This window comes from Calonectris borealis, chromosome 14 (assembly GCF_964195595.1).
Source record: "Calonectris borealis chromosome 14, bCalBor7.hap1.2, whole genome shotgun sequence".
Taxonomy (NCBI): domain Eukaryota; kingdom Metazoa; phylum Chordata; class Aves; order Procellariiformes; family Procellariidae; genus Calonectris; species Calonectris borealis.
This window is the reverse complement of record NC_134325.1, coordinates 8,534,133-8,561,852: the sequence shown is the minus strand read 5'-3', so window position 1 is coordinate 8,561,852 and position 27,720 is coordinate 8,534,133. Positions and strand designations below refer to the sequence as shown.

Genomic DNA, 27,720 nt, shown 5'->3' with positions numbered 1-27,720 from the left:
CCCCAGGCGGGGGAGGGCCCGGCAGGCAGCTGCGGAAGGTAGCTGGTGGCGGCGGCAGGCCAGGACCGGTGCGTCCCCTCCGGGAGCCGCGGGTGACCGGCGAGCTGTGTCGGCGCTGCGGCGTGAGCCATCACAGGGCACGGTGCCCGCCTCGCCGGGGCGGCTCTGCTCGCCCTTAAAGCCGCGCTGCTTCCCCCCGCCGCGCCCCCCCCCACCTGCAACCGCCGGTCCCTCGGCCCGGCGGGTAACGGGCGCCCCGCCGCGCGGCGGGTCTCGCGAGACTCAGCCCCCGCTCCCGGCGCCTCAGCGAAGCCTCGCGAGAGCGCGGCCCCGCCCGGCCCCTACTTCCGCCCCCGCGGTGCCTTTCCCCGCTCTCGCGAGCGCCGCGCTCTTTCTCTTGGACCCGCACGCCGGCAAGATGGTGGGTGCTGCGCTGGGGCTGCGCCGGGCCGGGCCCCTCGCTCCCGCGGCGGGACGTGGCTGGGGAGTAGCGGGGGGTATGGTGCGGGGGAGGCGCTTCTCCGAGCCCGCAGCCTGCTCGGGGCGCGGCGGGGCAGAGCGGTGCGGTGAGGCCGCTTGGGCCTTCCCTCGGCGGGCCCGGGCCGCCATGGCGCCTGGCTGCGCGGCCGACGAGGGGACCGCGGCCTCGGAGCAGCGCCGGCCCCGGGGCAGGGCGGGTGGTGGCCCTGCCTCTTGCTGCCCGCTTTGCTCACAGCTGCTCTCCCGCTTTCCCGCAGCCTTCCAGACTGAGGAAGACCCGGAAGCTGAGAGGACACGTTAGCCACGGCCACGGCCGCGTTGGTGAGTGGAGAGGCGGCCGCTGATGGGCTGCGGCCCTTCACTGAGTGCGTGCCCGTCGGTACCGCTGCAATACTGAGGGGATGCTGCTGTTCCTCACGGGTTGTAGAAAGACGGGAGGACTGTGGGTGCAGGGTCCTGCACGCGCTGTGAGTAGCAGCGAGCAGTACTGAAGGCTGCAGTGTGTGTGGGTGGTGCTCGTGCTGCGGGGGCAGGTGCCACGGTGATGGGCTGATCCGAAGTCTTGCCCATTCCTTTAGGCTTAACTGGGTTTGTAACTTAACTTCAGTAGTAGTCAGGCGATAGGTGCTGGTTGTGTGGCATCTTAAGCTTTCGGGGCAGTGCTGCATCCCTTCTAATGCTTTGGCCATTCCTACCTTTTCTTGTCACCCTGCTTGTGCTAACACTGCTGTCGTCTTGTACTCCTGTAGGCTAACCAGAGGCATGCTATGGTTGTTTTTTTTCTCCTGTAGGGTTACTTTTTAGTTGGCTCATCTCACTGAATTGAGGTGAATTCAGAGGAGGGGATAGAATCAGAATAATTAGCTTAAACTGACATTGAACGTAGCTCTAAGCTCAAGTATTATGTGTAATTTTCTTAGTGTTACAAACATAAATTTTTCTTTTTAGGCAAACACAGGAAACATCCTGGAGGGCGTGGTAATGCTGGTGGTATGCACCATCACAGGATTAACTTTGATAAATAGTAAGCTAACATTTTAAATATATATTAGCAAAATGTATGTTTCTGAAGTAGAAACAACTAATTTTTATATGTGAATAAACAAAATTCCCTGCAATCCTATGTGTTTTTTCCTCTAACATGAAGTATGGTGTTATAGCTACAGTCAACTCATGTCCCCATTTACCCTAAAATCAAAAGCATTTTCTCTTAAACCAGGCGTCTTTAAGAGTTCAGTGCAGCATTCGGTAAAGTTGACCAAATTTGCCTGTTACAACGTGGTCCATGCTTAACGATGCAGACACAAAATGTTATATAAATTCAAAATGTTATGTTAAATCCAAACTGCATCCTGTTTAGCTGCATACTCTAAAGGTAAGGGATGTTGTCTTCACTTGTTGCCGAGACTAGAGTCACATCTGGACACTGCCTGTTGTCCTGGTGTGCTAGAGTTCTCGGACAGTAACCGCTAATCTATATTCACTGGCTGTGACCATCCTTGACTCAGCCAGTCACCAGGTTAGTGACAGGAGCGCTGAGACTCCTCCGGCAGCGCAGCCCTCCCTGGATTCATGGGGGGATGCCCCGGAAACACGGGGCTGGACCAGACTCACCAATGGGGGGGATTGAGTTGTGAGTTCAAGGGAGAACAAATGCTTCAAGAGGAGATAATTTTCCCTTGGTTTGGATACTAATGTTTGTTACAATCAAATTCTACATGTATTAATATGAATAAAAGTATAATGTGACATTTTGATTACTTTGACCAAGTAAGATGCTTGTTTCAGTGTTAATTTGTAGTCCTACCTGTTCAGGATGAATTAAAATGTGTTCTACTGAGGAATGTGTTTCTTTCACAGTCACCCTGGTTACTTTGGAAAAGTAGGCATGAGACACTATCACTTGAAGAGGAACCAAAAGTTCTGTCCTACTGTCAATTTGGATAAACTATGGACGCTTGTCAGTGAACAGACAAGGCTCAATTATGCAAAGAACGAGGCTGGACTGGCCCCAGTCATTGATGTTGTGCGCTCAGTAAGTTTCTGCTGATAGTCAAACCTGCAATGCCTGGTCGCTCCATATGTAACTTAGCTTTGTGTATCCGAGTAGGAAAATGGTGAACTGCAAATAAGCTACGGTGCTTGAATATTTGTGAACTTCTCAGGACAAATATCTTGGCATATAAGTAGTTACATAGATACTTAAGCTGTTACATTTTTTTCCTGTAGGAACTTTTTCTCATACTTGTGTGTGATTGTGCACAGGGACTTCTCTTATTTTGGAAGGTGGTGAAAGATTACTTGTTTAAAATGTAACTGAAAGCATGTATTAAAAACATGGCAGAACTAGTCTCATCTATATAAAGTCACTTCTCTGATACCGAGACTAGAGTCACATCTTCACACATTTGATTGTCTTGGTGTGCTATTGTTCTCGGACATAAATATCTGATCCCTATTCACTGGCTGCGATGTCTCCTATCTCAGCCAGCCACCGAATCAGTGACACTACCTAGTCTGCCGAGTGGGCATTTTCTGTGTCCCAAATTAAGATACCTGTGTTGGCCAGTTACGCCACTACTTCTAATAAGGGATGACTTCAGTGGCTGTAGTATTAATGGACCTTGTGCCATGATTGTCCTTTTGATGTAAAGGACAGGAAAGAAATGAGAGGATTCCAGTGGTAGAGAACAGCTATCGCTGCGAAAGTTTGCAAAAGCTTCAGTTGTGCATTTAAGACATGCAGAAGAGTCCTCTCTTCTCTTCAGAAGTACCAGGATGTCCTACGGGTGAAGAGCACTGACCAGAAGTCATTGGGTGGTAGATAGTCTTGGAAGTGCAGCCAACTGCTCTTTCCTTCAGAAAAGTGGGGAAACGTTGGTGACTTCTTTACCAGATTTCACAGTGTTTTCTGTATATGGAGTATGGGGAGAAAAGACCCAGCTTCTAAATTACAGGGAAAGTTCAGTTTACAGTTTTCACTTTTTCTCTAAACAAATGCAACTCCACTAGGTCATGCAGGGTATTCTTCTTTCATTCATACCAATTTTATATTGGAGACAGACGCTGAATGAGGTCATGGTGACCACGGTTTGGGTTTTAACTGGTGCATGCTAAAAGACAGGTCTGAATGTAGGAGCCTGCAAGCTGATTATAAACACTTAATGGGTTTTTTAATCTTTCTAGGGCTACTACAAAGTCCTGGGCAAGGGGAAGCTGCCCAAGCAGCCTGTAATTGTGAAAGCAAAGTTCTTCAGTAGAAGAGCAGAGGAGAAGATCAAAGAAGTTGGTGGTGCCTGTGTGCTTGTGGCATAAAAGCCTTTGTTTTATTCAAATTTTTTGAATAAAGACAATGTGTAAAATGTGCTGATTTACAGAAGTTTCTGATTTTTTTTTTCCTGACTTGTCCAGACACTGTTCACACTTAAGTCTTGTCTGCTTAATTATTTCTGGCAGTTTTTGATTAGTGGTTTGACTGCTTTTCACTATCTCTTGAAATTGTCTGGCTACAGTGTCCAGCATTTGGCATGTCCAAATACCTCATCTTTTTGTCTCTATAGCAAAATAGACCGGTTCTTCCTGTATTTGTGCAGCTCTTTCAATTGGTGATCCTCTTTACAGCTGTCTGTGGACAGTCACCTGAAAAGGTGACTTCACATTCTATTGATGGGGATATTTGTACACTAAAATGACATCTAGGTGAAACCTGTGGGGATACTGCCTTGGCCTTTGGGAATGAAACAGCAAGAGTGTGGACAAAGAAATGCAATGGAACAATGCAAAGTGGGTAGTAGTATACAAAAATTGCTGTGTGAAAGAGACTCAGTATGGGAAATTGCTATCAATAAGCTTTGATCAATCGGCTTCTTTTTGGGATAGCGAAGCAATTCTAGTCCCATTTCTACTATGGTGGAGTATAGGAGGGAATGAAGGGGAAATCCCTGGGAATAGTGTGGGACAGTAGGGAAGAGCTGAAACAGGTGGGAATAAACAGTTCAAGGTTTCTACCTCGTTATTGCCATACTTACGACATGAGATGCACTTCAAGCAGGTTTCTGCAGACACTGAAGGTCCTCCTGGTATGCAGCTTTCTCACAAGTAATACCAGCTTTTGCGGAGAATAGTGCTCTTTGCAGCTAACAGCAGCTGTGCCTCCAACAGGAAAAGTGATTGTTTCTTTACCAGCATTATGCGTAAAAATAAGTGTGTTTTGAATTTAGTTCAACAATGTGGTTAAATTCTTCTTTGCTTTTTCTGGCATTGTTAATGAAAGATCTTTCTAAAGTATGACTCTTGCGTTTGTCCCTCCAGTGCTTCAACTGCTGCTAAATGGATGACAGCTGTCTAGCTTCTGATCGCAGTCAACATGCAAAACGCAGACCCTTTTAATCCATGTGCTTTTTAGAAACTACTGGTGTAGTACTCTGAGTACCAGCTGAGGTGTTTGCGTCCTGTATTCGTCAGAACATGAGGCTCATAGTCATCTATGGTGTAAGTTGCCTCTTCATTGATAGTGTAACACTACGTTTTTGCAATCTCTTGGCTAGACCACAGCTTGTGAACACATCGGATTTCTTTGAGATGAGGCTGACTTCTTCCACCACAGGATGAAATGCTTCTGCACATACTAACTCTGAATTTCACTAATTCATAGCAGCTGTAGCAGCATCACCGTGTCCTTTTGGTAGTTGTGGCAGACTAGCTGGACAGATTGCGTTAGGCGAAAAGCTTTTAAAGCTTCTTGTCAGTGGGACTGGACTGACGGATGGCAATTCCAAGCTGGTGTGCTTTTAAGGGTTAGTAACAGCAGTAATGTACTGAAACTGTTGCTTAATGACTGAACTAATACAATAACTGTTCATTAACTTTTGCAATCAATACCCTCCTCAAGTAGGGCACGCAATTCCTGAAGTTACAATGTGTGGGACAGAAATGGTGCCAGCTAGCTTCAACCTTCCTTACAGCTAATATAAAGCAATGGCACAGCTCTAGAACATCATGACTTTCTGATGTATTTGTTTTAAAATGACTGCATAAAATATTGCTTGCTTAGTTGTAACATCAAAATAGGACTTTAGTTGCCAACACAAGGCTTGACCCTGCATGCGAAAGCAGAATCTTTATCTAATGATAAAAATCAAACAATTACTTAAAGCTAGTGAGCTAGTTCTTAAGTGTCAGGCCAAAAGCATATAGACAGTCACCTACTTTTTTTATGCTCGCTGCTAGAAGTCTTGAATTATTGCTAATAGTTGCAAATTACCTTTTAGTATGTGTAATGTGATCCTAGTTAATGAACTTATTACCTAGTGTTTGGTAATAAGTAAATTTAGAGGGCTTTTAGGGTAAAGTTGACATGCATTGCTTTCATAAAATAGTTCATCTTAGCCAGAGGTACTGCTAGTTGTGAAGAACGATAACTTAAACGATCAGTTTGTAAAATACTGTAAAAAAAAAAAAAGAGTATGAGAACTTTATCTCATTGTCTGCTGGGATCACTGTTTCCTAATATGTGATGCTATTTATCCACTGCCAAAGCGAAATGGTTTCAATCCTCAAAGGTAAGTTGCGCGGTACTGCAAAATAAGGAACATTTCTCCCTCATGTCAGTAACCTGATCGCTGACCAGGTCATAAAGACAGTTGAAAGGCTCTATTTACACTGAAGTACCCTGTGCACAGATGACAACAGGCAAGTGATGCTAGCTCACTAACATACATCGTAGACACCACTCTCAATTCTTTGGTATTTAATGTCTTAATATATCATGTCTTAAGTAATTCTTCCATATTTTGTAGCCTTACGTTTGAGTACAAAAAGTTGAGAAGCATGCAGGCTCCACACCAGCGCTGATGGGTGCTCCACTGAAGGCCAGCTTGGGTATTTTATGTGGGGTTTGGGTTTTTTGTGTAGCTGAGCCCCGTCCGTAACATACCGACGCTGAGGCTGGGACAGCATTCTCCTTCCTTGGCGCCTGCCTGTGCCTTGCGCCGACTCCCGAAATAACCGTCTGGGCGTTCTGGAGGAACGAATCGAACTTCGGTTTTGAGGTTGAGCTGCTTACCGAGTTACGTTTCCACACAGCCGTTTTCCCAGCCGACTCCCAGCGGTGGCGGCCAGGGCCGCTCCCGCCAGGCTGGCACAGCCCAGTCAGGGATCCGTCGGGCTCCCCAGCAAGCAGGGGCGGCTGCCGGGAGGCGCCGTGCCGGGGAAGCAGGCACTGGCAGCGGCCGGCCCTGCCGAGCGCTGCGGGGAGCGGCGCCGGGCCCGCCGCCCCTCGCCATGGCAACGGCGTCCCGCGCCTGGCGGCACCCCGGGCAGGCCGCTTCCGCTGACGTGGCGTGGCCCCGCTCCGAGCCCGGCCGGTGGGTCCCGCCTTAGTCCCGCCCCCCAGCTGTCACTCACGGCGGCCGTTGGGCGCGCGGGGCCGGCCGTTGGGCGCGCGGGGGCGCCCGCTGCCGAGGCGACAGCTGTGGCGGCGGTTGGGCGCGCGCCCTCCCCTCTCTTCCCCGCCCCTCCCAACCGCCACCGCCCTGCAGCCGTGCTGCCTCAGGGAAGGCAGTCTGGGTTCCTCGCGCCGGAGGGGTTTTGAGGGGCTCGGGGAGGCTCTGCCGCCCGCTGGCCATCCCGCCGTTTCTTGTGGTAAAATGCCGGTGGGGAGTATTTCCGAGGTGTAAGAGGGCTGAGTAATCACAAACAAACCGGCGTAACAAGAAGCTCCTGTGAGGGCTGGTAGGAAACCCCCAGGATGGCTGTCCGTGATGTCCAAATAAAGGATTTTCCTATATAAGAACAGGAGAAATGAGGAAAGCTAAATGAAGACCAACTAACTTCCTAAATGTAAAACCCCTTCCTTTTCATTTGTTTGGGTTTTTTGGTTTTGGGTTTTTTTTAACTTGATAAACATTATGCTTTGGTAAATGGGGATATCTTTATTTGATGCTTTCCAAATTCTTGGCAACTTACAATACTGCTAATGAAGCAATTATAGACAAAACTGGTAAAGTTGATGTTACAACATTTTAAAATCCTGTAATAAGTCTCATGTAGCAACATCCACATTTAATGGAGGGAAGAAGATACAAAAAATCTGATTAAATCTGAGAAAAGGGAACACAGGAAATTGAACGACTTGCATAGAGAGTTTATCCCTAAAATACAGAAACGATCAAGTTATGAGAGTGTATCATTACAAACTTGTCTTATATGAAATGAATTAATGCTTTACTGGAACTTCCAGTCCTGAGATACCTGGGTGCTTCCCTGTGATTTGTGTCGGAGTGGCCGTTGCCTTCCCGAGGCCACGACTGATCTTTTGGTCCTGAGGCAGCTCCCCAGCACAATGCCTTTCCTTTGCCCTCGCCTGGGCTGACACACCAAAAGCCCAGCACTTTTCTTCCTGTTCCAGGTGTGACTGCCGGCCAGCTGCCTCCACAGCTGTCCCCCTCTTCATCCATTTCTGTCCTGCGTCCTGCCTCATTACCCTCACCACACATCTCCAAATGCAATTAAGTTTATTTTCTTTGTAATCACTGCTGCTGGCCTTTGTGTTACCCATCAGCGTAGCCAAGTCACTGGTAATGTAGCTGCCTGACTGCTGATTTGCATACCTGTCTCAGCAGGAAATTTTAAACACTTTTTATCACCCTCAACCTTCCCCTGCCTAGCAAAAAACTTGTACGTAGTTTCATATGTTATGCAAAAAGCATAAATTAAAATGTATGGTAACCGGCTTCTCATTCAGCCTCAGGTTTGGCCTTTATGGTGATACAGCATTTCCCAATATTGGGCTTTGTTTGCACTGATTCTCTGTGCATGGATGCTTTGGTCCTGGGCTGTGGTTTCTCTGTCTAAACAATGTGGTAGCCTAAGACCTCAACTTCCTACTGCAGAAATTACATGTTTTTGCAGGTGCTGGTTTGTCTTAGCAACAGTAGTTGCAAGAAACAATAGAGGTGGAGCGAGCTGAGGTGCTGCTCTAATGACGTTTACCTCTGAAAGATGGTTGATGAAGATGCACTGTAAAAAGTGAGCTCATATAATAAGCACTGATACAATGTTTATTAGTTAAACCACAGGTAAAATTACCACAGCTCATTTGTAAAGGGACTTCTAGTTTTGAAATTACAATCATAAGTTTTAGTGGTAGGTTTGAATTTGTCTAAGTGAATTTAGTAAAGTCAGTAGATACCTACCTATTTTCATTTGTTCCTAGAATGGGTCTTGGGTATGAAATATGATGCAGACTTTAACATATGGTCCATTTTTTCTAAAATATTTTAAATAGCAATGACTTCAGGATGCAACACTTGAAAAAATCCTGGTTGTGAATTTCTGAGACATTCGTAATTTTTTTGCATTGTAGAAAAAAAAAAGAGACCTGCTTACTAATCATTTCCACTGGAATCTGCCCCAAGACAGAATCCCTTGAGAATACATAGCCCTAAGATTAGAGCTGCTGCTTTTTGCGCGGGGGAAATCTGAAGATGATAGCTGCAAGTTATGTACTGCTGGTAGCAAGGCCACCATGCCAAGGCAATGGGCAGCTATATGGGGCTCTGGCCCCAGGAGGTTTGGTCAGCTGGAAGGGTGATTCCAGGGGAGATGAGGCTGTATTTGCTTTTTCTCCTCTGATGCAACTTGCAAAAGTTTCCCTTTGCAGGCTGTATCTGATCAACATTTCTCAAAATCTCAGAATCAAGGATCGAACATGAACTGCAAAACTCTCAATTTACCTTGGGCAGCTTAGGTTGGCAGGAGGAACACTGTCCTGCTTGTGGGAAGCTCAGGTTTGGTCTATAATTTGATCTGTGGTCATCTTGACTGTTTAAATTTGATTACTGCAAAGTGCATTTTATTACATTTCTATAAAGAAGATTGGCAGAAGATGCTGTACATTTATCAAGACAGCCTTCTAGCATGTATTGCTGAAATGATGGACATATGATCAGTTATGCTTATTATTTGCTTTACCTGCAAACTATAAAATATTGAGGTGAAATTGTAAAAGCAGTCAGTGAATATTGTAATTTTTATTGCACAGTTTCAGTGCTTCTAGCAGGAAATGTACAGCGTGTGACAATTCAGCCTGGTAACAGCTTTGTAAGTAGATCAATAGAACAGATTACTTCAGTTTTTACAGAAGTTGCAAGTACTATAGAGAGATAGTGGCATCATGGTTTGTAAACCTTAAACCACACTTTCCTGCACAACAATCTGCAAAGATATTCTTTTCTGTAAAGCAGGTATGTGATTTTCAGCTGCAAGGAACTTCCTCTTTCTTCACAAGGACTAAATAAATGTTGTTTCTGAGATCGTGCATCCCGCTGTTGCCTTCTAATTTGCGCTTGAGTGATCAAGTGTTTTGTTAAGTGAAGGGGTTGTCATGAGCCATTTTGTGACTCTTCGTGTTTTCGATGTCAAACTTCAGCCAACAGAAATGGAGACCCTGGATCTGTTGAGGAATTGTTTGGTGTGCAAATGGGACCTGCGGAGGAGAGATCCCAGAATGCTACCTTGCCTTCATTCCTTCTGTAAGGACTGTCTTCCGGATTTGATTCAAGGATATAGCTGTATTCCCACCGAGTACGAAGTTCTATACGAAGGTAATATTTAAGAATCTCTGGCTTGTGCTCTTTGTATTACAGTATTATAAAAATAGATGGATTGAGAAGTACTTTTTGTAGCCTATTCCTTTACAGCACTACTTTAAAAGAATAAACTAGGAGACTAAAGATTTGTATGAGCAGAGGGTGGATTGGGAACAAGCTTCCTTCATTATGTTTTTCATCCAACAGCAGTGTTTTGAGGAAAAATGACACAGTCAGGCAACATTTAACATTTTCCAGAATGGGCTAAGTTTCAGTTACTAAGTGTGACATTATGGATATTTGATTTGCTTAGCTTAATAAATGAATAAATGCTACAAGGTAGTAAGATACATCTTTATCCGATCTTTTGGACGTGTTGGACCTTTCTATAGTACCGGTTGTGGTGATAGGTTTATTCTTCCTTTCTCCCCCTTTCGCGCCACCCCTCCCCCTGGCCAACACCAACACAAAAACATCCGGTTCTTTGTTCTTAACAGTGATCAGAATAATTGTTATTAGAATATGTGTATTGTGGTGCACTGAAACCCTTCCTTTTATCACATTGTAAATTTCTCTCTATCTGAACCCTTCTGACTGTAGGATATACTGTAACTCACCCTTAACAAGCTGAGTAAACTGGTGAGGGTGAGAAGCATTTTGTGGTTGTGGCTTTTGAAATCCTGAAGTTATTTGTACAGTTTTTGGTAGTGATGTTAATAGAAAATACATAACTTTTTTTGAATAAGACAGGTCACAGAATACAGTCACTTTAACTGAATGAGTCTTAATTGCCATGGGGAAGCATTCCAGACTCATTACTAATTTATAAGAAGAGCAAAGGCATGTAGATTACTTGTATTTTCACAGACTTTGAACTTTAGATGAATAAGAGGCATCATTTATTATTTCTTCCACAGCAGATTTTAGAAACATGTAGTAAGAGAAGATACCTTCCCTGAGGTGATGATAATCTGAATTGATGAGATAACATAAACTAGACAAGTTCAGGTTTGAGAACAAATGGAAACAGTGTTAGGAGATCACTGCTGAAAGGCTAGCAAAACACAAAAGATAAAGGAAAAGGGAATAACTTAATTGCAAAGGAGAAAGGCTGTTCATGCGTAGGGTACAGACAAAAAAAGATATAAAGGTAGGAGAAGAAGACGAAGAGAGCAAAGCAGTCATTTAAAGTAAATGTCTCCTTAAAATTTTTAATGCCCAGACATAGTGGGCTTAAAGTCTGAGGGACCTACTTTGTAATAAAATGCTGTTGAAAACAACCACTCCATTACTTTTTATGTATCCTCAGTTGACATCTAAGCCATGCCTCTCTCCTCCTTATTTCTGTTTGCCAAGTGGAAAAGTGAATTTCTACCACTTGGTGATCTTGGATGAAGTGCTGCTAATGGTTCTCATGAGTTGTTAAAATATTAGATATTCCTTCAAGCTCCTGAGTTGATCAGGAATTATTTGTCTATAGCAAATTGGAACAAATACTAGTTTACTTCTGTATTCTTGAAGTTTCTCTGTTTACTTCCTCATTCTCTTGTAGATAGGGAACTTCTATGGGAAAGAGCAAGATTAGAGAAAAGAAATAATGAACGGTGATGACCCAGTAAATGAAGTGAGACACCAGGTGCAGAGACTCAGTTAATAAATGAGCAAGGAGAGCAGCAAAACCAAAACATCTGTGTCTCTTATTTAAGTCAATGACTGAAACTGCAACCATCATAGGTCAGCCAGGATAAATTTGTGAAATCTTCTAATGGCACGATGCTAAACGTTGTTTATCTGCACCGATTACTGAGTTATGGGCAGCACTATACAAACTCAATTTTCAGTGTTATCTTTAAGTATGGTCATATATAAGTGCCAATGGTAAACGTAAATACAAGTGCTAAACCATTTTAGCGGAGTAAATGTGAAATATTGCCTCTAAGAAAAATGTGTTCCTTACTCACTATGAATTCTTTAAACAAAATATAAGAATGGAAAAAGTGAATGTATTTCCAAGTAAAGTCAGTCTGACATTTGCTACAAAAGTATACTTGAATTTGTGGTTTTTGGTATGCCTTACTACAAATAGTACTATACTAACATAAAGCTCTTTTCTAGTTTGTTGTTGTTGTATTAAGTTTGCTGAGAAGATGGAGGTAAGTGGTCCTGATATTTGATGGGGGTTGATGTTGGAAACTTACTTTTATACCTATATGCGTTTAAGAAGACTCATGAATTAAAGCTCTGAGATAGCCAGAGCGCTTATGGAAAAGCTGTATACGTATCAGAATGTATTCAAAGCTGTGAGATCTGAGAGTTTGGAAGTAATTTGACTGGAAAAAGAAAATTATCTTTGCGAGTTTGGCTCCTACATATGCATCTTATATGAATGGGACTTTAAGATGCTCAGTTTTTCTTTTCTTTTTCTGCAGGCCAGCATCACTTTCCTTTTTTTATTCCCTCTTTTCATGTAACAGAGAATCTACATTCTTCTCCTCTGTAGATCTGCATGTTGTGTGCTTCCAGTCTGTTTAGTGCGTGGGAAGGAATAATTTTAAAGAGAGGGATTGCATAAGAAAAAGAGAGAGAATATTCCCCCATCTCCTGAGACGGAAATTTCTCAGATGAGGACTTTCCCAGGCTCCTACCTGTGTGAATTACCACTCACAGTACGATGGGAAACATACAAAATTGGTTCTTGCATGCTGCCTTGGCTTCTTGGGTCTGGCTGTTTTCACTGAGTTCTGAATACATTCAAAACCAGATTCATCCAGGTTCCTTATTCCTCTTTTCTGAATTGGAGGTGGGTGCCAAAATAAATTACCCTTTATCTGCAAATCTTCCTCTCCATAAGATGTCAATGATTTAAATTGTTTTAGTGCTTTAAATATCACCACATAATAATTTCAAAAGTAGCTAAATGAGGACCAGTGGAGGTGCATTGTTATGAGAAGTTCATGTTTTGCAAGACTGCCTCAGCTTGAGGGTTGAGTTGTTTTTTTTTTTCCTTAAAAAAAATATCAGAGGTAGTCACTGGTCAATCACAGTTTACACCCCTGAGAACAAGGCAGATCAGGAAAGATGTACTGGAACACCTTGCAGATTTCTGCTAACTGATATCAAGCTCTGGTATTATTTACATTTTGTGACTGAATTGGGTAATTTGTCTAACCTGTAAGTTACACTTTATGTTTGTAAAATGTGATTAGTAGTTGCCCAGCTTTGTAAATTGCTTTGGGAAGTGGTAGATTTAATTGTATCATGTTTTTGTATTGAACTTGTGTGTTGAGCTATTTTTTCTGAAATTCTATTTTAAAAATGTGCTTTGACTTTTTGTGCGTCTCTAGTTTGCATAAGAAAAATCATGGAAAATGACTACATAATTTCTCTCCACATTCTGTGCATAAGTCAAAAACTGTCCACACTTGGTTATGTTAGCTTCCCACATGCAAGAGCGGGTCTGAGATCCCCACTTAAATGCCAGGAAATGTAACAGGGTTATGTATCGGAGAAATGCAAACTGATGGGATAAAACTAAGAGAAACAGACTATTAAAGAGAACAAATGTGACTTCAACTGTTGACAGATGTCCACTTGGTGCATTTTATTATTTCCAGCTGAGAAAATACAGTTTTCTTTAGCCTGTAAGGTAGGTGCTATATATAACCATGGATCCCTAATTGTGAACCCTTGTTAGTGAGGCACATCCAAAACTCAGCCAAGTGTTGGTCACACTTGCATTTAATGTGTTCAGAGATATCTTCAGGGGAGTTTATTTCAAGAAAAAGATAGAGCCAAAGGAGTCCTAGAGCTCAAGGCTCATTTTCAGTATGATGTTTTGGTATAAGAAGTATGGTGTACTGGCTTAAGGAGATTCCAGGTGTCAATATACAAGCCTTATCTTGTACTAAGTCTGTATGTTTAAAAAAAAAAAAAAAAAAAAAGTACGTCTACAGAGTTCTTTAAACCATATTTAGGCTTATAGTGGAGTACAGTTTGGCTGCCTTGGTGTAACAGCTGTTATATCTCCAGGACCCAAATAACCTTGTTTTGATGCAATCATCTAAGGCAAGTGATGCAATGCATCACATCTATTAATTCTGAAGGAGAATACCCATTTGCTTTAATTAGATCCACTTAACATGAAATACATGTTTTATTTCTAAAAAGGGAAGTAGAAAGGGAAACTGTTCATAATGTATATATGTAGTCATCTTAAAACGGATTTAAAGTTACTCAGCCCTTCTCACTCTGTTGTTCAGCCGCTAGATCCAAAAGGCAAGTGAAACAATGGGGGGTTTAGTTATATAAATATGAAGCTGTAGAGTGGGAGGTTGTCTTCAGAACTGTTTCCTATAACCTATAATTGGGTCTCCAAGGAAGTGTAAATTATGCTTGCAGCTTGAGCTGTAGCTAATGCTCTCTGAGAATAATTATTCTGATGGTTGTTGGAGGAAAAAGAGCGGAGGAATAGGTGCAACATGTGGACAGCAAGTATAAATGTGGTGTGTATGAGAGCTCCACTGTTTGTTTCTTTATGCTAATCAATTCTCATGATAATAATAGGTTAATTATCTGCATTGATTTATTTCTGAGACAACCAGCTTGAGGGTTCTTTCTATTTAAACCTGACAAGAGTGAAAGATCTTGAAACAAAACTGCGAGCTGTGGCTTTTGATGTTCAAAAGGTCTTTGTACTCAGTTTCCATACGTGGTGGAGAGGTTACAGTTTGCACTTTCAGAGGTGATTCCTGCAAATTATCCACAGCTCTGTCACTTACAAATTAGATTGCTACAATATAGGTAGAGTACAATCTTGAGAGCACTCAAAAATTTTAGTTCTCTTTATTTGTGCAAAGGAACACTCTGTATGAGGGTCACTACTTTGATATCTGCTTACTATTCCCTGGGTTCGATGCAGTGTGGCAGCTTTCATTAGCAGAAATTAAAGCGCTGTGGGATGTGAGAGATCTGACCTGTGGGGATCTAGGGCTTGAAGAGTATATGGCAGAACCTTGTTGTTTTCCTGAAAGCTGATTTTGGATATCCCAGGTGTGGAGTTGGTGTGTCCAGATGGGGTGTCTGTGTCTAACTTCTGGATCCACTGCCTTTGAACTTCCATTTTCCCCAACCTGCTGTCTAGTTACTATTGCTGATGGTAATGTGAGAGTGGAAATAAACATGTGGCTTATGAGACAGGGCTGCAAACCAATTCAGCAAAGTAAACATCTGCTGCTGAAGCTTTCCAGGGCTCAGAGATGTGTATAAATAAACATAACACACAGACAGAGATATGTCTGTACACATGTCGCTTTCTAGTGCTGGTGGCTTTTGTTGTGGTGTTCAGGTATATTATTCTGCTATGCATGGTAGTTAAAGGATTAGTGGAGCCCTGGAAGGATGTAGGTGTAGGACTATTCCTCCACACCCTTCACGTGATGAAACTTCGTGGGAGTCTGTTCAATACAATCTGGTCTTCAGTGATTGTTCAGTACTAGCTGATAACTCAAATACACTGAGAATAACTGATATGTGGTTTATCCTGCATATAATTCTGAAATAGGGTTTTATTCTGCATATCACAGTGAAATGTGATCCAACATTAGGATCCTTGCCAGCCTTTCTAAATTCATGGTCATGTCTTTAACAGTGAAATGTGATGTCATAAATAATGATTTCAAATGATAAACAGCAGGAGGTAATGAACTTCTAAAAAAATAACTTATGCAAATGTTCCTACCTCCTTCCTACCAATATAATTTCCATACAAAAATATGGAGAGCATGTCAACAGCTGTCTTAGCTTTTTGCTACTTCTAGAGGTTTTGATAACAATAATGGACTTCATTTGGGCATCACGATTGCACCATAGCTGAATTTGGCTCCTGATCTCTTAATATGTAATCTGTTGTTTGAATCCTGTAATTCCATCTTGAATTGCTTATTTAGATCCAGAAATTGCATCATTCTCATACGTACAAACAGTGAGTCTCTAGGGCTTCTGACTACTCTTCTCTTCACCCACAGTGCTGTAATAATGATATATTTAAATGAGCTGTCTGCAAAGTACAGGTTCTTAAAACAAATCAACAACGTTGTTTAGAGGCAGTGGTAAGGTAGGAAGGCAAGAAAAATATTTAGGGAATGGTCTGCAAAATGTACTGTGGGAGTGAATGGCACTGTAAGACCTACTGCTACCTGGATCTGGAAAAGCTCTTCTCTTTCCTTCTGCACACTTGCTCTAGGTTACTCTGAGGACAGAGCGAAGACCCAGGCAAGAAGGGAAGTAGGATGCTGCTATTCATTCTCACTATGGGATTTTTATTCCACCACTTCAGGAAAAATAGAAGCAAGGCAAGTTAATAGAGGCCTGAATGAATCTAAGAGGCAAGGGCAAGAAAGAAGGCAAGAGGAAAAAAAATATGCACCTTGTAGTGGCCCAGCACATCTTTCTGCCCTGCTGATTTGTCAGCATTTCTGGCTGAAGAAGGGTGAGCAGCCCCAGATAGCCCGTGAAAGGTGTGGCGACTTCAATCTGCAGTACGGCAAAGCCTGATTCCAGGGAGCGCACTGTGTGCGCAGCTCTGCTTAATAACCATCCACTCCCCGACACAAGTGACTTTGTGTGTAGCTCTCTAAGTGACTGTTTATCCAGAGGACAGGTAAGGGTTTTCTAGGAAATTGCACTTTACTGGTGATTTGCACTCTGAGCACGAGCACAGCATAGTGCGCTCGCTTTGTATTGTTGAAGTAGCTGCTGCTTGTGGCTATTTGTAAATATGTATGTAAGATTTGCTTAATTTCAGGGTAATTGCTTCACAAACCATTCTGTAGTGTATTTATTATGCCAAGCTATCATTAGATTCTTTTGGGAATTTGTACTGAAAAAGGTTGGGCATTTCCAGGGAGCATAGGTTTTTATTAAATGGAAAAGGAATCAAATAAGAAGCCCAATTAGCTGAACAAGTATGATCTCTGAAGCTACCACATTCAGGGAATCCCTCTTCTAGCAAGATGCAAATCCATCTCCTGTGCTTTTAATAAAGGTGCTTACTGATTAGCCCTCCTATGAGTAGGAAACTACTTCCGATACAGTATTGCCATGGTGTCCCCATTATTTTTCCTGTTAACTGTTATGCTCTTTGTTCTGATTCTTTTATTAAGCTGAGGACTATACATGTCTTATGTTCATCTCAAGGGAATTTTAGATTTGAAATCATTATAATTCACAGTTACTTGGATATTTAAGACACACTTTGACGTTTACACAATCAAAGCTGTACTTGATGGTCCGTGGTAGTGAGTCTAATACAAAGTTCTGACCTGTGTGTGCGACTCATTCCATGTGTATCTCTGGAACAACACTGATTTCGTAGCATAACTTGGATCTAAAACCTGGGAAAAAAATTGTCCCATGGCATCCAGGGCATCACTTGTAGATATCCCCTAATATTAATCAGCAGTAATGTCATCTACTTCCAAAATCATGACTGTTACATATTTCTTAATACCACTGCATTTCTCAATATATACAAGGAGGCTTTTGTGCAGAACTTAAATCCATGCACCCTGTTTTCTTAGGTGAAAATTATTGACGTTTTCTTTACATTTAAAAACATTAAAGAAACGGTCTTGTCCGTTGTCAAATTAATGCATTCTTTATACAATGTATTTTATACTTCACTGGTTTGTAACAAATTAGCAGAATTTAAAGCTCACAGGAACGTGCCTGAGGCCATGAGCATTCCATTAAATGTCATTCAATTGGTATAATTTGATTTAATATTCTGCATCTACTGAATAGTGTTGGAATGTAATAAAATAGTAACTTCAATATTAACTTTTTTCACCTGATGTGGTGCGTAGGCAGAAGTTGTCCTTGCTATGGCAAAGTCCTGAGCACTGCTTTTGTTTCCCAGGAAGCAGCTGTTCCCAGAAATGTTTTGTGTAAGACTGCGTGCTCACCCATATAGCATGTAGATGAAGGAATAACTGTGAGAGTCGTGCATTTCTTACTTCAGAAAGCAACCTGTTGATAATTTCCCCTTTGGTCAATTTGCAGCATATTATGTAGTCTCAGTATGGAGGTTTTTCTCTCTGTGTTAGATCAAGAACTGGCACTGCTTGGGCAATGCTGTTATGGGAGTAAGAAACTGGTTCAAAGTCTCAAAGGGCTAGAGGCGATTCCCTGTAAAGTCAGTAGATGGTTTCCTATCGGCTGCACTGAGAATTAGAGCATGTCCCGTGAGACTTATCTGAGAAGCTGCTTGCAAAGTGGGTATTTTGCTTCCTAGCTTATCAATCAAAATGTATCTCTCTTATTTCTGCTGCTGTTATAACTGTGTCGCTTTGTAAGGTGCTTCCAGGGCAACGTGAAAACTGTTTCACCTTCTAGGAATTAGCACTACAATTCACTGATGCTTGTAGTATGCACCAAGGAGTAGGAGGGCACTGTCTGTATAACACATCTTGTCTCAGGTACTGCAGTGCTCCTACTGTTTTTACATTTCTCTAGAGAACCGACCTGTTAACGGATATTTAAAAGGCACACATAACCATAATTTGGGAAAGCATGGAGGGGTTTCAGTGTAACTAATATAAAAGCATTCCCTTGTCCTAGGGTGTAACATATGAAGGTGGTTAGCTACAGATATTGTAGGTAAATAAGATACCTTTTCAGCTGCGCTCCTCATATTAAGGATGCAAAGTAGAGCAAGAGTTTAAAAGACTTCTACAGCTTTCTGCCATCACGGGCATCTTTATGAGGTGAATTTTTAGCCTCTTTGTAACTCCTGTTGCCAGAACACACTTAAACAAAACTCAAGTTACGTGCCCAGAAGATGAGCAAGGTGTTGGCAGTTGCTTGTGTTGCCCTTTCCCCTGGGGTGACTTGAGGCTGAGTAGCACAGGAACGTGTGGATACTGCCTGTTCCTTCTCTCGTCTACGTGAACACTCAGTGTTGTATGAAATGCACAGTTAAACAAGTGTGAGGTGGACCACAGTCTGCCATTTGGGCCCCCAAATCACAGTTCTGTTGTAAATGCAACCTCAGAAAATAGTAAACAATATACTTTTGCTTTTATAACAAGATTTGGGCTAAAGAAGACCTAAATCTCATAGAAGTAGTTCTTAGTAAGATGTCCTCTTCAAAGGAGATGTAACAGAACTCAAAGTTTCTTCAAAACATTTATGAATGAAAGGGAATGTATTCAGACATCTGAGTGCATAGTGCTTTTGTCAGAAGTGGTAACGTAGGAAGGGTTTGGGGTTTGTGTGTCTCTGTTAATGTAAAGTGTTGCTGTTAAAATGATAGTAGCCCAGTTCTGAAAATGGGAGACGTTCAGGGTTAGAATTGTGCACGTCACCAGGGACTGCAGGGGCCGTGTCCCAAGGGCAGGTAATATTGAGCACCTGGAAAACATGAGAGTCTCTGATAACAGTCTAATGCAAAGATTAATAGACATCTTAAGATTTAATTAATCTACAGGCCACTGTCCTTCTTAAAAAATAATTTTAGTTAAGGAAAAGAGCACATTGAATGTTGTCAGTCCAGTAGTCATTAATCTTGCTTTTAAAATCTTGCTTTAAGTGAGTTTGCATCATTTAGTCATGGAAAATACTGCTGTTAGTTATCATAAACAGATCACTTGGCAAGGTGAGCGTAGCACTGAAATTCTGTTCTTAACAGAATGGAAAAACTTAGATTAAAAAAAGACTTGATGAGATAAGGTAAAAATAGACTGACATACTACCACCATCTCTAAAAGGACTGGATTCACATCTACAGTAGTTTACAGAAATGTGGTCAGAAACATGCACACTCCTTTTAAATAAAAAAAAAAAAAAAGCACTAGGTCTTCTAGGAAGAAGGTAAGTCCTAGCCCAAGAAGTCTAGGAATGAAATAGCAGAGGTGCAAAAATGCAGATATACAGTTATGGACACCTTCTTGAACTGTTAGTTCTCAGCCCAGGGAAACTAAGATTCATCCCAGTTGCGCTCAGTAGCTAATGAAGGTGGAGCCAGGTTTTGCTGCTCGTGCTGCTCACTTTGCTTTGCTTTAGGGGTGATCACGTTTTGCCACCTGTGGATTTGTTGTAATAGATAGTTTGCAATTCTGACTTTTATTTATGAAACTTTTTTTTTACCTTTACCTTTATTCTGACTTGTTGCTTCTTCTAGCAGCATGTTAGTCCTCTTTCACTTCACTTGGATAGCCAGCTGACATGCTGCACCGTGAAACTAGTATTAAGCAATGTGTGTTTTATGCTTCGATATAACTCTGGTAATGTAAAGCTGGTCTAGAAGAACTGTAGCAAGTATCAGAAAGCACAAGTAGATCTGTAACAAGGGAATACAGTTTAAAGTGCAGCTCAGTTTTTATCAAAGCTGTAAGCCCTCATGAATTCATGGGAATTTGGACATGCAGATACCATTGATAAATACTGAAATAAGTCAACCGAACTATACTGTATTTCTAGCAATTTTGTTGCTTTGTTTTTCTTTCCTATGTATTGAACTAGATCTAGCCACAAGTAACTCATGGCTTGAAGAATGCCTTAGTTTCTTGGAACTGTGTGTCCATGTGATGTAAAAAAGCCAGCAATACTGAAGTGTGGTTTATATAATTTCCTGGGTCACATGGCTGGTGTGCATTGTTTTATTTGTGGTGTTTCTGTTTTTTTTAAAAAATTCAGGTATCCTTTCCTGCCCTGTGTGCAAACAGACCTGCTTTGCAAGGGAAGTAGTTGAAAATTTCTTTCTCAAGGACTTTCCCACTAGTAATTCAGCTATGGCAAAGGTAAGTGAAAACCACTAAGTTGGGTGCCATGTGAGTTGTTGAAACGCTACCAGATGAACACTGTTTGAAAACAGAGCAAACTTTGTATTGAACAACAGACTCTCTTACAGTTTGCTTATGCAGCACTGTAATTACTTCAATCCTAGAGATGGACATACTGCCTTCATAGTACTTTTTAAACTTTATTTGAAGAATGAGTTTGACTATATACTTAAAATAGAGTCGATATTAAAAAATATTGATACTAGTGGTGTAGGACTGGATCTGCGACAATCAATATATTAGGAAGATGCTGAATCTGTTGGATTCCTCATTGTCCCCTTTCTGCTCTCAACACAAAGTAAACAGAAGCACACTATTGGCTGAATGGTTACACCAAGGTTACCCATTAGATCCTGTGGGCAATTATAATTTTCTGATTATCTGTTTTAATGATAAAAAAGGTTACATCATATTTCAGTTTGCCATTAGGGAATGGATGCAAAGGATAATTGGAAGGCATAGGATTACTGTCTTGGCCTTGTATTGACACTGTACATAGATGGATTTCACTTATGTTAAATACCCAGTTAACAGGCAGGACTATTCTCACAGTTTTTTAGTTGTCACTACTATGGGTTGCGAGGCGGGACAGAGAAAGGTGTGTATTTCTGCCACCTCTGTTAGCAATAGTATTCTATTATTGGCATGAATAAGATTGATTTCAGAATATGGTAGTATTACCTGTAGCTGGGAGTTAAAACAGCTGAAAACTTGTCAAGACTATTCTGTAATCTGCTGACTGCTTTATCCAAAGTGTAATCCAAAGCACGGGAAGAGTAACAAAGAAGCAGGGATACTGGACTTCACCTTCTAAACCAGCTCCTGGACCTCAGTCTGTCTCTTTTGCACTTTTGATTCCTCAGTAAACTGGATGGCCACATTGGATATTCAGTTCCAGGGCCTTTGGGTGGAGAGGAACACTTTTTTCATAATGTAGGACAGAAGATATATCTTGCCATTCCTCTTAACTCCTGTAAGGGCAGCAGCAATTTGTAGGTCGATTCTGTCCCATGCAGAAGGCTTGTGACCGCTTTAAATTGTGCAAGTGACTTGCCCAGTGACATCGTTGCAAAAAAGTATAAAGGGGACGTACTTCTTCCCTGTCAGTCATTGTGTTTCATTTTCTCCATTGTTAAAAAAGTATGTGTAACTTAATCCATGGAGTGTTCTGAGGAAATTAAAAAATTAATGCAAGCAAAGTGTGTTGACGTCTTCAGGTGCAAGGTACTTGAAGAGCACAACATAACTTTATCTAAAACAGGAAGAGGTCTATTCACATGCACTCTTCAAAGAGAAGAAGAAAATTCATAAGACACTGCTGAATGTTTAGAATGCACTTACACTGGGATTTCTTAATTGCCATGACTCACATCATTTACCTTTCAATGAGAATTTGTGTAGAAAGGAAATCAAATGAGTATATCTACTGTCTTCGAAAGCACTAGATTATTTTTTCAAACCTTCTTTAAAAGAAGGTTTTTCTTTTCTGTAATCCCTTAGGAATCCTAAGAGCAGTTCAGCAAAGCAGATTTCTCACTGGAGCATAGGAGTACCCTAGAGGGACTTGCGAACCTTCCTCATAGTTTTTGGCTTACTTGCTTTTTATTAACAGTCAAATCATGTATCAGTGAAGCTTGCTTACTGTCTTCTAATCACCATCCCCCCCCCAGACTAAAGCCATAATTTCACCATCAGTAATATCAAAAGGAGAAGCACCAGCTCATCCAACTGAGACACAGCTGAACTGCCATCATTTTCTTAATTTACCTAATATGTTCGAATAGGAATCTGACAAGCCTTGTAACAACGTGTTTGGAAGCAAGATGTTTCTCAGTGTGTGAAATAGTGAAGCATAAATGACAGAATGTGCTATATACCAGCAGCAGGAGTTTCAAAAATAAACAATTCAGAATCTCTTGCCCAAAAGCCCATTTCCACATCATAAATAATGTAACTTTGGGAACGCTCTGTGCTCTGCAACTTAAAAGTAATGTTAATACAGTACAGTGCCAATATAAGTTCTAGTCAGACTGACAGCTGAACAGTTACAGGTAAACCTGTGATTAAGCAGTTTTGGTTATTGCAGAGAAGGCAAGAGCATCCCTCAACTTTTGACCTGTTCCCTAAGCTGGACCTTCATGGGTACATTTTAAATTAGACACTTCTTTTTATATAACAAGCTTTTCTTCCCAGAATACATACCCTTGCATTTTGGTTATATAAGTTATATTAGGTTTTTTGATTTCAATCATTACGTGTACCTTTTGGAAAACATTGTTGATAAGCAAATGGCTAAAATAGCAGAATGGCTTACACAAATACTTCCCTGCCTAGACAATCAGACACCTTTAAAAATTTGCTTTGTTGTCTTATTGTCAAGAATTGCCCAATCTCTTTGGAAAAGATTGGGAATACTTAGAAACTCTTGAATGATGAGTTGATAAGAGACCTGTTGTGAAATTCCAGCCGCACTGAAGGGGATGGTAAAATTTAAATTAATTTCAGCAGAACAAAATTTTTTCATCTTGTGCTGAAGTGAATCAGAACTTGACTCATCTGCGTCTCAGAATTTAGGTGGCTATAGATGTTCCACTTAATGTTAAAGCCATGGTTTAAAACTAAGACAACCAGCAAAGAACGGTGATTGTTCTTTCTTCAGGCTTTCTATTCCCCGAGACACCGCGAAGAGAAACTCTTCTATTAAATTCACCAGGGCTTGCATCAGGGTTTATGTGCTGAGTGCATGCTGCTACATCCTTCTCTTCATGTTTCCCGTCAGAATAGTTGGGATGCAATCGTAACTGAACTGAATTGAAGATAAGCTGATGCCCACAGAAAGGACACCATAGGAAGTAATTTTGCCGTCTATTATTTGTTGCTTGAGTAGCCCTGAGTAGTAGCAATATTCGGGAACTATGCATGAGTACAGTAGATATATTGTAACCTTGTAGGAAATGTTTGACTTTGATAAACTGGTGGCAAAGCTTTTATGCTTTGATGATGGTAAAATTACATCACTATGTTCACTCTGCCCATTAGTACCTATTTGTGGCTATGGTAAGTCAAAAACAGGAGTTTTCAAACAAGGTATTTTATGCCTAGTGCAAATCCTTTTTAAAAGAAGTATCATTATAGCTATCTTGAAATAACTCTTGAGTTCATTCTGGATACCAAAGATGAAATTACCCACTTCATCTACATGCTGCTTTATTCATTTCCCCTTCAGTGACACTTCCAGATAGCATGGCATATATAACAAAGGGCATTTCCTAAATTGTTGAATCAATAGAGATGATAGTTAATTAAGGTTTCCAGTTCCTCTCATGTTCCCATGTCTTATGTTTCCAGTTCACTACATGTGATATCAATATACAAATTGAGCTCACTTCTGGTCAGCTCTTTAGAGAATAGGAACTAAGTTTTTCACTAATAGTATGTGGGTGTCCCCATATTGTTTTCTAAATTGCCTTACCTTTGGTATGTTTTATGTATTTTTCTGACAGTTACACTGTACCAGAGTGGTTCATACAATGCTAAAGCAAATAGACTAAGCTCTAATTTTAAATAAAGCTATGTAGATTTAGAGTAGCTCTGCTGGAGTAGCTCCCATTTACATTTATGTACATGAAAGAAGAAGTGGATTCTAGCCTATAGATTTTTTTTTTGTTTGTTAATAAATAGTAACGGACAGAAATTAATGAATGACACTGAAATGATATGGTAGAATGCTTCTGCATAATGTTGTGATTAGAAAGGAAATGGTAGTTAGATTAAAAAAACTTTTTAATGGGCTCTGTTTGACTCTTTAACATTTCACATATTTACTTGGCAACCTAGACTATCTTTTCTGAGGTAGAAAATATTTGTATCTATCTATCTAAATATATATGCATATATATATATAAAAAAGTAAGGTGTACACTCATTTGATGTGTTAAAGCCATCAGTAAGTAGTATAACACTAACAGAAAGGGATTACAAAGCACACCACTCATTTTCAAAACTAACTTTTAACCTAAGCCTCCTTAACTGAAATCAGACAAGTCTTATTTCATAGTTTCATGGCTTTTTCAGTTCACAAGAAACAAGTAATTATGATTATTTCTCCTGACTTCACGTGTAACATGGACCCTAGAATTTTGCTGAATAATTCTTGCATCATGTCATAATTATGCTTGATTGTGCTAGAGCACAGAAAGATAACCAATTTGATTTAAGAGCTTCAAATCTTAATTTTATTCTGTTCCCTTTTGTAACAATAACCAGACTCTTAAAATCACTTGAATTGCATTACTCTGAGGAAAAAAAATATTAAGCTTACCAATCTGAATCATAGTCTATTAAAGATAACAGTTTGTACGGCTAATTTGTTACCCTTGTATGTAATTGCACTTTTTTTTCTTAGAGCTGCTCCACGTGTAAAGAGAAGAGACCTGCTCACAGTCTCTGTACAAGCTGCAATAAGTGGTTGTGCAGCTCATGTACAGAGGAACACATACACGGCAAGGAAACTGCAGACCGCTTCCTGTCTGTATCCCTGAAGGGCTGCACAGGTACTGAAGCCACACTTCAAAATTTTGTTTCTTCTCATATCAGTTAGTCAGTTGAAAAAGGAGCAGTTGTAGGCTCTGTGCCACAGACACCATGCTCTGTGTGTGTGACTCAGAAGGATATGTATGTGTCAATGAGAGACTTTCTGATTTTTCTATAACTTTAGGGCCATTGTCACAGTCAGCATTCCACAGTATTTGAAAAATTTTGGATATTTGTGTTTTTTCCACATGCCTTCTCAGTCAGCGGAGTGATGGGCTAGGGTTTGGTAGGCTACAACAGAAACAGGCCTCGCCCTTACAGTATTTCTGTCCTCTTTTGGGTAATTTCCTTCAGGAAACTACCATAAAGCAACTCCTGTTCTTATGGACAAGGTGTGGGAGGGAGAGTCACAGACAGCAAAAGGCTGTGATCACTATAGGATGTTCCTTTTCTAAGCCTGGAGTGAAAAATGTGGTTCCTGAGTGTGACGACTATATTGCCATCAGCAAGCACAAATGAAGCCCACTGGCAAATATGTCTCATCCCTATACAATGATGATCCAGGTTTATCATCTCCTATTACTGCTCATTATTTTTGTTACTCATATGCCAGAAATCTGTTGAGGGGTATGCTAACCTAAACTTACGTAAGCAATTTGTAACCTAAAATAAGAATTTTGCAATTTTATACAATGATTTAAGTTTACATTCTGCTCACATATGAAGTTATTTGTGCTAGAGAGTTTGTGCTGCACTATCATTCTTCTTCATAGGAAGATGGAAGACAGAACAAGAAATAAATATAGGTGTAGCCCACTGATTATACTTTTTGTATTACTATTTCTTTTTGGCTGTAGGATTTTGCTTGTAGAAGCCTATACTTTATACTTGCCGTAGATGGAGTTCTTTTAAGTCCTGGGTGTTCGTATCAAACAGAGTTTGAGGCACTTCAGACATGATATGCCATTGCCAAATAGAGTGTAAACAAAAAAAAAGTCTATAAGAATAGTAATAATAAAAAAGCACAGATGATATTTAAATGTTTTCTGAGTCTTTTCTAGAGAATAATATAAACTGAAGCCCCCCCCCAGTCCGCTCTCAAATGCCCTAGTTGGATGGACAATGTTTTTCTTCTTGAGTTGATGACAAGATAAGGACTGTGGTTTTGAGGCTCCAACTGTTTATAATTTCATTTCACTTTGAGTAAGATTAGCAGCTCATATTGTTGACAAATAATGGTAAGAAAATATACCTGTGGCTTAGTTGTGGTTTTGTGTGTGCTGTATAAATAAAAAGATGCAAACACATGAACTAAAATGCTTTCTCATCTTTTTAGTCCTAAATTCTGTGTGCTGAAAAAAAAATGAACAAGGAGGTTGGTGATGTATATATAAGCTAGTTAATCTAAAAAATGATAGAGGACGTAATCTGTGTTTTTTTATTATTATTATTTATGTATATATTATTTATTTAGGACATAGCTAACCCCTCAGGATATTTCAAAGGAAGCAAATACTAAGATATACTAGAACTCAGGCCGATTTTTTTTTTTTTTTTTTTTCCTTTTCTGGAGATAAAACATCCTCTGCTTTCAGATTCAGTAGCCATCTTCAGTCTGTGTATGGTGCTTCTGAACAACAGCCACCTTCTTTGTAGGCCCTTGTAACCATTAAGAGACTCTGTATCCCATTGATTTTGCACCTTTAAACTGTTCTATCTTTTGCCATTTGCTTTACAAGAGTCCGACTTTTTTTTGTCATCTGAAAACTGTAAGATTCCCTGGGTCTGAAATAAAGTAAAATAGAAAAAAAAACCCACCAAATGCATTGAATCCTGCCTATTCCTATTCACTTTGATAAAGAATTTCTTCCTTGAGTGGCAGAACTATGAGAGCCTGGCTTCCTGGCTTTTCACTCCAGGCTTAGAAACCTTTCCTTCTGCTTCTTCCTTCATGATACCTCCGTGTAACACATCTGATCACCCCCTGCCACGCAGAACCTGCAGCTCTCTGTCACAGTTCCCCATCCACTTAGCCTGCACATCCTCTTGCTTCCTTCCCGGGCCATCGACTGCCCGCTGGGCGAGACCCAGCTCACGCAGCTGAACGGCTGAGCTGGCTGCCAGGCAGCACCCTTAACCTGGTGACTCCTGAGGTCATGCTGCAGACCAGTGTGCCAAATTCATGTGATTTTTGAGAACTTTACCCTTCATTCAAATGTGTATTTAGAAGTTAAGGGCGTGGGGAGGAGCAGGACTAGGCAGGGACAGAAAAATGCCAT

The 27,720-nt window shown here is 41.0% G+C and overlaps 2 protein-coding genes and 2 non-coding genes across 6 annotated transcripts in view; all 4 read left to right on the top strand.

Moving 5' to 3' along the window:
• Positions 1-336: 336 nt before the first annotated feature.
• On the top strand, positions 337-3,859 carry RPL27A (ribosomal protein L27a). Its single transcript, XM_075163118.1, has 5 exons — positions 337-421; positions 738-801; positions 1,429-1,504; positions 2,341-2,515; positions 3,667-3,859. The coding sequence occupies exons 1-5, from the start codon at positions 419-421 to the stop codon at positions 3,793-3,795; spliced, it is 447 nt and encodes a 148-aa protein (XP_075019219.1). The 5' UTR covers positions 337-418; the 3' UTR covers positions 3,796-3,859.
• Positions 1,881-2,012, top strand: LOC142088473 (small nucleolar RNA SNORA3/SNORA45 family). Its single transcript, XR_012675854.1, has one exon. It is a non-coding gene; the product is annotated as a small nucleolar RNA SNORA3/SNORA45 family (small nucleolar RNA).
• Positions 2,860-2,991, top strand: LOC142088474 (small nucleolar RNA SNORA3/SNORA45 family). The gene has a single exon (XR_012675855.1). It is a non-coding gene; the product is annotated as a small nucleolar RNA SNORA3/SNORA45 family (small nucleolar RNA).
• Positions 3,860-9,627: 5,768 nt separating the features above from the next.
• TRIM66 (tripartite motif containing 66) overlaps positions 9,628-27,720 on the top strand; it is a 52,691-nt gene continuing 34,598 nt past the window's right edge. For 2 of the 3 annotated variants that reach the window (XM_075163116.1, XM_075163114.1), the window contains exons 1-3: positions 9,778-10,085; positions 20,763-20,866; positions 25,314-25,461. In XM_075163116.1, coding sequence (XP_075019217.1) covers positions 9,866-10,085; positions 20,763-20,866; positions 25,314-25,461 — 472 coding nt within the window. In that variant the 5' untranslated portion in view covers positions 9,778-9,865. Of the gene's footprint in view, positions 9,726-9,777; positions 10,086-20,762; positions 20,867-25,313; positions 25,462-27,720 lie in introns of those variants that run through there. The other variant, XM_075163115.1, reaches the window with a different exon arrangement.